Genomic DNA, 10,116 nt, shown 5'->3' with positions numbered 1-10,116 from the left:
TGAGAATAGCTAATTACCGAGTAGACGACCGTGAGGAGCTGAAGGTCCCACTTGAGCCTCCATATTCTGCCATGTCATGGCTGAAGCAGACGCCCGCCACAATGGATTGCACGCATCCCACCAGGCTGGTCAGCATCGTCATCCAATACCTTGATGGGAACACCTTCACAACCCTTGCCTGATTTTTTCCCCATCAATTCGCAGTAGCAAGTGAGAATCCAAGACTGAACGTTGAGCTAGTCACAATATTTCAAACTTCCAAGCAAGACTGGATTGGCAGTACCTGCACGATGAAATACAGGGCGTAGCTCAGGCAGCTACCGTACAACAGCAGTGTGCCCGCGACCATGCCGTGGTGAGCGCCGGTGGGGCTCGCCGATGCCTGCGTGTGGGAGTATCTGAGCAGGTTGGTAGGCCACAGGTGCAGCAGCCAGCCTTTCAACAGGCTCACCACCATCATCCCGCCCATGCACAGCAGAACGCCAAGGAGCTTCATCTTGCCAGTCCACTTTCCCAGCGCCAGCTTCTCGGTCCTGAAGCACATCACGCAGATGCAGATATGTCAACGGTTGCATGTGCCAATCACATCATGTACTTGTGGTTTCATGCTGAGATCATACCGGAGCACTATGGCAAGGATGAAGGTGGCAATGGGAATCAGGTTCGTGAAGATGGCAGAGCGCGGCGCTTGTAGCCCGCAGCCCGTAGAAGTACAACCCCACTGCCAGGGCGTCTCTACACCGCGTGAGGCAATTTTACTATCAAAACAGATACAAGGTATGCATTAATGAAGTACCGCCAAATTTTAGTTCAGACTATGACAGATAAGCTACTGTCGCCTCAAATTTGGGTGCCTTTCTGCTTTGCGGTGCAAAAATGCCTAGCTACTCCTGGTTATTCTTATTTTTATCTCCAAGTCACGTTCACTAAAAAAAAGTATGACCACTAAAATCCAAGGCTGACAGGCTGGGTACCGCATCCCTAAGGTCACTTGCACTACTGTATTTGCTATAGTAGATAATATCTTTTGAGCAGGGTAAAAGTATTCTACCTAGGTCAGGGCTGTGCGATTCGGCCAGCCCTAGGTCCCTGCGGTGTAGTGATAGCTTGTATCACTATCTCTGTAAAGGTATACCTATATATTTACACCCTAAATGGACTATAAATACAAACCCTTGGCCACCAAACCAGGGGACCCAATCTTTTTTACTATCAACACATTTTTGGTTCTCCCTCCTCTCCACTTCTTATCCAAGCTTGAGTCTCCTCTCTAGAAGAAACTCGCACCACACTTTATTCGTAGAAGACATCTTCTCTTCCGCCAACAGCGCGCTGTCCGTGGGGACCTGAACATAGAAGTAAGTGTGGAGGTAGGACACCACCAAAGACCACCAAGGCGCTAGCCCAAGCAACTGTTTCCATCGCCGCACCCATGCAAACGTATGCATGGAAGCCGTGACCGGGCACACTGTGTGCACCCACCAGCTCCGTAGCTGGGCGGAACGGCGACCATCCGGCCATTGCCAACCCAACAGCTTGGGTGGCACGGAGGCCCAAGTTGGCGCGGAGGCGTTCCAACAGTGGCACAGCGAGGACCCCGTCGCACCCCAGGAGTTTACGGCCGAGGCCGCAGCCAGACAGGCTGCCTTCCAATGATTCTGGGCGCTTGAACCCAGGGGCACTCATGCATGGGCCCGACCCCTAGACGCCTCCTGTGATGACACCCAGGGCACCTTCATTGAGCTAGTGTCCTCTGAGAGCCTGGTCGCCCGGCAGCCCCAACGGGCTCCCCGCGTGGAAGCAGGCTCCGGGGAGACCACTGGCCCCATGGGGCACAGATCCCACCGACATCCTTGGCATCGACCACAAGCTCCGGAACCACCGGAAGGGTACTGGGTGCATCCTACATGGACCCAGACGTGGCCACAATACAGACAGCTGTCGAACCCTCATAGCTTTCCGGGAAGATTACCTCAAGAGGCAGACGGGACGCCCGACAAGGGAAAAAAGCCGGCGACAGGCGACTCAAGGGTCGCAAGCCAGCAGCGGGCTGCCAGGTGGGTGGTCGGGCCTTACCGAGCGCCCCTTGGCTCGCTATGCCGCCCACGGCTCCACCGCCAACGGTGCAATACCCAGCGATGAAGACTGGATCGCAAAAAGGCTCTAGCCATAAACAGAGTCCAGCAAGCCTCTAACGTAGGGGACACGCCTGAGCCTCCGGAGCGGTTGGAGCCCTCGACATGCCTCCCCCGTCGGGTTCGACACTAGTGAGCATTAATGAAGTACCACCAAATTTTAGTTCAGACTATGACAGATAAGCTACTGTCGCCTCAAATTTGGGTGCCTTTCTGCTTTGTAGTGCAAAAATGCCTAGCTACTTCTGGGTATTCTTATTTTTATCTCCATGTCACATTCACTAAAAAAAAAAGTATGACTACTAAAATCCAAGGCTGGGTGTGAGTGCTCACCCGAATGCAGCATTTGCAAAGATCCATCCCACATTCAGTTCCTAGTTTTCTTGACTCAACCTCATCTACTCCAAAAAAGAATTTGGCGTCTTAGTTAATTAATACTGGTCCATCAACGGGCTCTTTCTTTAACCACATTTCGAAAGGACGCAAAAGCATTGCCGATGTTTTCATAGAAGAGTAGAATTGGTCCGGTTTATAAGGAAAATTAGGTCCGAAAATCTCACAACTGCGCGGTTTTAAAGAAAACCGACAGACAACCCTGAGATGATAGTACGATATCAACTCCACAGGAGACGCTCACACCGAAAGCACAAACCCGACAATAGACAGGGCCAACCCAACTCAACTCGGACGCTAACCAAACCAAACAACTGTCGCCCTTACAACTCGGTTAATGGAGCCCTGCTCCCACACTGCACCTCTCTGTCACATAAGTCGACAGCACATCATTCCGAAGAGGCACGCATTGGATCAAAAGTCTGTCGTGAAGTGCCAAACTGAATGAAGAGTTGCCGAGAAGCGAGGATGTAGGGGTGAACCCATAAAAGAAGCCGCCGAAAATGACCCCAAATAACTCAAAGACACCCACAACACACAACGCAATCAACATACAGCCGTGCCCAACCTAACTCAACTCGCGCACCAAACCAGCATCCTGAGCAACAAGCCGACGGAGCTCTGCTTCCACGCCAGCAGCAACTTGATTGGCGGAGCCCTGCTCCCACACCGAACCAAACCCCATATAGTTAGCGGGCGCATCGCTTCGGAGGAGTGCGCATCAGGAAACAACTGGTATTGGAAACGCCAAATGAACTGGAGACGCTGTCGCGCCGAGCGGAGGTGTAGGGGCCAACCTACAAAAGAAACCGAAGGCACCGATGACGCAGTACACCCTGAACAGAAGAACCAACATCGCCAAAGAGTGCATGAGGACTTCTGGAGACGACGCCTTTAGGAAGGTAGTGACATCAACGCCGCCATCGTCCGATCGGAAACCAGGGCAAGATTTTCACCCAGAGATGCCTCCAGGACGAGAGAGACGTTACAATATCGCCTCCAGGGAGGAAATGGTGCCCGTGGGTGTCATCGATATTGGCACCAGCAGTCCTTAACCACATTTAAATCACGTCTTGGTTAACTTTATTGACTCATGATTCCTTCTTTATTGAGCTCAAATTATTTACGTGGTGACTAGCTTGTGAATTAAATGCCTCAAAACTCTCTGGTTGTAGTAGAGTTGTACAATCAGATTACATGCAAAGTGTTTTTGTTTTTTGGTTGATGCCTCGTACTGCCATGGTCATCCAAGCCAACCGAATCTAAGTCAACTCATTGCAGTATTTCCTTCTCAAATTTAGTATTGCTCCCTCCCATCCAAATATAATGTGTGTTTCATGATTCGTGCAGCTCAAAAGTTTCTAGTTTTGAACATCAATATGTAAAGAACGACTAGAGTGATAACAACCTAGCTAGTTCCTGATTTCTTATTGTTCCCCACCGTAGTTGCCAGCTGGGGGAGGATTCCCCCTTTCGCCACTCTAAACTTTATCACTAAAAAGCAACTGCATGCGTGTATATAAATTGTGACCACCAAAATTTAAGCCCTAGTCGTACTCCCACGAAGGCATCACCTACCTTCCAAGCAAAGAATATGAGGACCGGTGTGTGCACAATTTGTGTCCTGGGAGCTGCAAGCATATATATATTTTGGTCCCGGGAGAGCTGGGACTGGGCCAGGGGAGCTGCAAGCAAAGAATATATGGGGACTGGGGGAGCTGCAAGCGAAGAATATACGGGGACTGGGGGAGCTGCAAGCATATATGCAAGAGGGCCAGTTTGTGTCCTGGGAGCTGCAGCCCGCAAGCTTGGCAGCGTCGACGTACAGTAGTAGGTGCACCATAAATTCCTCCCAGGCAAAGCTGCTGCGCATACCCGACCGCTGACTCCATCTCGCTCCACGCGACGGCGGGCGGCGCCAGCTGACACCCACGTCCGGCGAACGCACGACCGGACCGGCCGGGCAGAGGAGGCAGCATCGATGTAAGTTTTTTTGTTGCGATAAGGAAAATCTGTTATACAGTACTGACTGCAAAAGATAAGGCAAATTGCAACATCTTTTCGCTGCGTTTTTCACACATTGGTATGGTAGCAGCAATAACTTTTCAAGTATCGCTTCATTTGGCATCATGCACTGATATAGTCCCGAAACTCTTAATTGATCTAGCTTATGATGGATGGTTATGTGGTATGGCTTCATTGGTAGCAGCAATGACTTTTTGAAGCTCGAACCTTGATCTTGTTACTCAACCAATCAATCTTGTTTAACTATAATTAAAGCGCAAAAAAAAATAAAGATATAGCCTCAAGCTGAGATAGCAAAGAGATCGATCTCTACTTCATGAACAAGACAGCACTTGGATTTTGTTTGGTCGTGTCACTTAACTCTGCATCTGGCATTGTTTGAATCCTGCTCCGCCGCCGCCCATCTCCTTACCTCGCCGGACCACCAGCCTTCTCCACCTCCTCTTCCTCCGGCCTTCACCGTCACAGGTGTCTCCCCAGGCAAGCGGTGGTCCTCTCCTGGCTCAACGCACCGGCTCTGTACCAGCGGCTTAAGAGCACGACGCCGGTCAAGTTCCAAGGCATGGAGTTAAGCTCTGCCGCGGCCGCCGGAAGACGCGGCGGAGGACAGGGCAGCGGTGCTCACGATGCCGGATGGTTCAGTGGGTAAAATGAACTTTAGACAAAGGCGACAATTCAGTGGGTAAAATGGACTTCTTATTTTTAAAAATTTATAGTCTCTTTGTTTGTAGGGTTAACTAAGATTTTTTTCCTAGGATACATAGTCTTTAAATAGAGTGGATACAGGTCAGCATCCAACATAATTTTTTGAGTAAATTTAAAAAATATAACTATTTACACTTAACTAAAAAAATATAATTTATAGGATCAATTTCACAAAACTACAATTTATGGGACGAGTAGGGATATGCCTAAAAAGCAAAATGAGGACATATCGAGGCATATCGGTATAAATTTCAAACTATTTCACGTAGAAGTGAAGCAAATAAGGATAAATTTAAAAAACAATCAGTAAATGTTTGTAACAAATTAGGATAATTTCTAGAGAAACTTAGACTTTTTTTTAAGCAAGTCAGTATACTCATACATGCAAAAAAAGAAAGCCCCATGATTACATGGACACACAAATCAAATTAGTACACACTTTTAAACCGAATGAGGAAATGTTAAAATCACTTGCCTGCACCACTTATTACGTGGGAAAGGGTCTTCAGTGTTGGTTCGGAACCGATGTCATCGACACTGATTTTTCAACAATTATTAATGTTGGAATAGAGGAATAGGAAAAACAACAGGAAAGCTATAGGGGAAGTAGTACTTAGTGATGTATTAATTCAATTCATATATGACTATATGTGGTATTTTATCACCGGCGACTCCCTTACCTGCATGTGGGACCCCTGTCAAAAATCTTGAAGGACTGACTGAAGGAAGCAAATTGCCGAAGAAGATGCGTCCATTTTCACCGGCAATAAGCTTGGTTCTGAAGTAGTAATAGGCAATTTACTTAAGCTATTTAAGCACAAACTTTTTTCAGTTTTAAGCCACTTACAAGTGGGCCCACCCAACACAGAACACCACAAGTCATTTCGGTGCCCTCCCTCTTATACCTTCCCGGCTTCCCTGCTCTCCTCCACTCATTGCTTTGCTTTATTGATTCTTCACATGGTTGTTATCTGAAGTTGGAGACCGTGCCCAGTCGTCCTCTTCTGTTCTGTCCCTCTCTCCTCTCGCTCTCCTTCGTTCCCACCAAGGCTAGCAAATCAAATCCCGATCATGGTTCTGCCAACGGGGTTAGCGTTTGTCCGATTCCGATTGGGGGTGGAGGGAGCTTCGGGGGCAACAGACCAAGAGCTCAGCGCACTCCGTGGAGGAAGAGAAACCAAGAGCTGGGAGTGGATTTTTGTTTTCCTTTGAAATCACAGACAGGCTTGCAACAGTGCTCCACAGGAAGGGAATTGACGAATCCTTTGATCCTTCCAAAACTTTCCTCTGCTTTTGTTTCCTGCACTTTTCCTATGGAAATAGGCACTTGACCTGTTATTTCTCAGGTACCAGCTGGCAATCAGCTAAAGGCAGCTGATCCATTGTTATTGTTTGCGATGATAATCGGTGGAGGTCAGGAGGCGAAACAGCTGCTGAGGTAACGACCGTAAGCTTATCTTTGAAGTACGTATACAAATAGGAGTAACTGATTTGTGGAACGTACCTTCACTCCCCGGCCGCTTCCCGCGCGCAGCGTGTCCTACGCACAGCAGCTGTGGGACGAATGGGAGCTCCAATGCTTGGTCCTCGCCAGCTTCGCCTTGCAGGCCTTCTTCCTCTTCGCCGCGGGCACCCGGCGGCGCAACACGTCTGCCGTGCTCCGCATCCTGCTCTGGCTCGCGTACCTGTCGGCCGACTACGTCGCCGTCTTCGTCCTCGGCCACCTCACCCTCCATATAGACGACCCACGCCACCAGCTGGTGCTCCTGTGGGCGCTGATCCTGCTGCTCCACCTGGGCGGCCAGGAGACCATCACGGCCTTCTCCATGCAGGACAACGAGCTGTGGAAGCGCCACCTCCTGGGCCTCGTCACCCAGGTGACGATGGCCGTCTACGTGGTGGCCAAGTCATGGCGCAGTAACAACGGACTCCTCCTCGCGCCCGTCGCGCTGATGTTCGTCTCGGGCACTGTCAAGTACGCCGAGAGGACATGGGCGCTCAAGACGGCCACCCCGGAGACGATTAAAGGCAGCCGCATGAGTGATCTATACGAAACGATGTTGAGGTACCAAGAACTTGCCAGATCGTCGTCGGCAGTCGAGAGGTACAACCAGGACATTGTTGGCCGTAGGAAATGGTGGCTCGAAGAGGAGTACGCGGAACTCGTGCAAGCAGCTGGCGACAGCTTCCTCAACTGCATCAATACGCTGATGGACATCCCCGTGGCGCCATGGCTGTTACCTCAGATATGGAATATGATCGAAGAGATGGTCGGTCTCCGTGGTGGGTTGTTCCCGGCCACCCAGGGCTTAGAAGATGGGCGAGATCCAGCTCTCACTCATGTACGACCACCTCTACACCAAGGTCGGCCTGCAGTACGCCCAGCGCAGGCCGGTCTTCAGCCTCGGCCTTCCGCTCCTCACGCTGGTCACCACTTCGTCGACACTGGCGCTGTTTGCGACGGCGAGGAAGGACGGCGTGTACAACCCCGTGGACGTCACCGTCTCCTACATCCTGCTGGCCGGCGCCGTGGCGATGGAGTTGCTCTCTGTGCTGACGTTCACGCTGTCCTTCCGGTCGTACTGCTTCCTGCGGGAGAAGCTCGGAGCAAGCAGCAGATTCACGCGGGCGGTCTTCTGCTTGGTCAAGTCCGTGCGACCCTACCACAAGCCGCTGTGGTCGAACAAGTGGGCGCAGTACAACCTGCTAGCCGGATGCATCAAGGAGAAGCAGGCCGGCGTGGTCACGAGGCTGATGCGTTACGTTGGCCTGGCGGGGGACACCGAGCTCCGCCCCATCTCCGACGAGACGAAGGAGCTCATCTGCAACGAGCTGGACGACACGAGAAGGCTGGAGCAGTTCAGCCACGTGCGAGGGCAGGGGATCCTGTCGCTGTGGGGGCACGCGGAGCACTCGGACCTGTACAAGAGCTAGCATCGTCAAGGTGGACTTCCCCACCAGCGTCGTCATGTGGCACCTCATCACCGACATGTGCTTCCTTCTCGCCAAGGGCAAGGACGGCGGCCGGCACATGCTTCTGGCCAGGGAGGTCTCCAACTACCTCATGGACCTCGTCATGGAGCGGCGCGTGATGATCAGCAGCGAAGGGCACGTGGCGCACCGCAAGGCCCGCGACGAGGTCAAGAAGATCCTCGCGCAGCACAAGGAGAGGATCAACGAGAACGACACTGAGGCCGTCAAGAAGATGCTGGAATCCGGCGTGCACAAGATCGCAGACCCCGCCAAGGGGGGCGCCGTGCCGGAGGGAGTGGACGTGGTGTTCGCGCGCAACTCGTACGAGACCATGAGGCCGGTGCTGCCCCGCGCGTGGAGGCTTGCCCAGGTGCTGCTCCACGGCCCGGACCGCGGAACAGGCGGCGGTGGCGATCTTCCATGGGAGATGATCGCGTCGGTCTGGATGGAGATGCTCTTCCACCTCGCCCCACGATGCGAGGCAGGTTTCCACGCAAATAATCTTTCCACTGGCGGGGAGTTCATCACCCATGTCAGGTTCCTGCTCCTGAACCGAGGGATCGGCTGGAACTTTGTCCTTGGCCGTGCTTGACCTGTCTCTGTTTCAGTCGCTTCATTTCTGTCCGCTGTTAAGATCCAAGTGCATGCTACTGTCCGCTGGATTAAGATCCAAGTGCGTGCTAGGGCTTTTCTTTATCCTGTGTTATGTTTCTGAACAAAAATCTTTCTACTTCTTTTGTGCAACAAAGATTGGCCCGCAAACAGATGTTGGCTGGGTCTATGTGTATTACTCCCTCTGTTCTATTTTGTTTCAAGGTATCCTAGATGGAATCACCACTACTTTTATTAACATACTATCAAATTGTATGCTTTTATAATCTCTGATTTTGTGTGATAACTTCTTAAATATGTAGTTTTATCAGAGTTCTGCTAATCTATCTGTAGTTTTACAAAGTTTCCTCTTAATGAATGATTCACCTGATGTTCTTCTATTTTGAGAGAGCATTTGCATATCACGTCATTGTTTCTTAGGAAAATAACAGAAATTAAAACTTATACGTGCCTCACTTTTGTTCTTTTATTTAATTGTCAAATGAACCGAACGAACTCGTATAGGATGATACTAGTCTTCATTGATTTAGTAACATAGCTGAACTTTTAGTTTGTAAAACTATTGTAGGGGACTATAAAGATGTACATTTAATTTGTACGGACGTGTATGTATGCAATATAGCTTGGTAGGAGGATTTCATATTCATACCTGTGTATGCTAATAGCTTATGTATGCATGTACGTGCATACGTACAGTTGGACGAACTAGTATATGCTTGTGTATGTACGGCAGGGTACTGTCCTACCTTGATACATTAATCACCTAGGAAACATTTCAAAACTCGTGATCTCCGTTTATAAACTTTCTTGTCTCATGCGAAATCCTTGTGAGTTTATTGCGTGCAAATATAGCATCTACGGATTAACTCTTTTTACAGGATGATAATGAAAATATAAGCATGATGATATGCAGACATGGACCCATCCTGCGTGGGGGCTATGTTGACAAGCTCATGCATGTGTTCCACAAGCGACGAAGATCTTGTAGACAACGGCACTGTTGTACACTGTCAAATGCTTTCCTTTAGGGACTCTTTTATATATTGAATGGTGCTAGTGAATGAGATGGACGGAGAAGCAACACAGGAGGGTCTGATAAAGTATATAAGAAGCCAGCTTGTGGAATAAGCCGGTGAAAAGCATCTTCTGCTTCTTGGTACAAACTCAATTTCTATATACTGATAAGTTATTGCACAACCATGCCGTTGGCAGCATTGTAGATTTTTTCAGTGGAGAAACTAACTGTTACAGAAGCTGTGCCAAATGTGACCTA

At 49.9% G+C, this 10,116-nt stretch overlaps 1 protein-coding gene and 2 pseudogenes across 1 annotated transcript; 2 read left to right on the top strand and 1 right to left on the bottom strand.

Moving 5' to 3' along the window:
* Window positions 1–250: 250 nt before the first annotated feature.
* On the bottom strand, window positions 251–1,686 carry LOC133901548 (WAT1-related protein At1g44800-like; annotated as a pseudogene).
* Window positions 1,687–6,177: 4,491 nt separating this feature from the next.
* Window positions 6,178–8,334, top strand: LOC133902436 (uncharacterized; annotated as a pseudogene).
* On the top strand, window positions 8,227–9,086 carry LOC133901547 (uncharacterized). The gene has a single exon (XM_062342890.1). The coding sequence runs from the start codon at window positions 8,227–8,229 to the stop codon at window positions 8,821–8,823; it is 597 nt and encodes a 198-aa protein (XP_062198874.1). The 3' UTR covers window positions 8,824–9,086.
* The last annotated feature ends 1,030 nt before the right edge of the window (window positions 9,087–10,116 follow it).

Source organism: Phragmites australis, chromosome 20 (genome assembly GCF_958298935.1).
Source record: "Phragmites australis chromosome 20, lpPhrAust1.1, whole genome shotgun sequence".
NCBI classification, from domain to species: Eukaryota; Viridiplantae; Streptophyta; class Magnoliopsida; order Poales; family Poaceae; genus Phragmites; species Phragmites australis.
Note: the sequence above shows the minus strand (reverse complement) of the source record. Positions and strands in the feature narration are given on the sequence as shown.

Excerpts from the sequence above, each read along its gene's own strand:
- LOC133901547 (XM_062342890.1), top strand. The coding sequence starts at position 8,227 with ATGTGGCACCTCATCACCGACATGTGCTTCCTTCTCGCCAAGGGCAAG.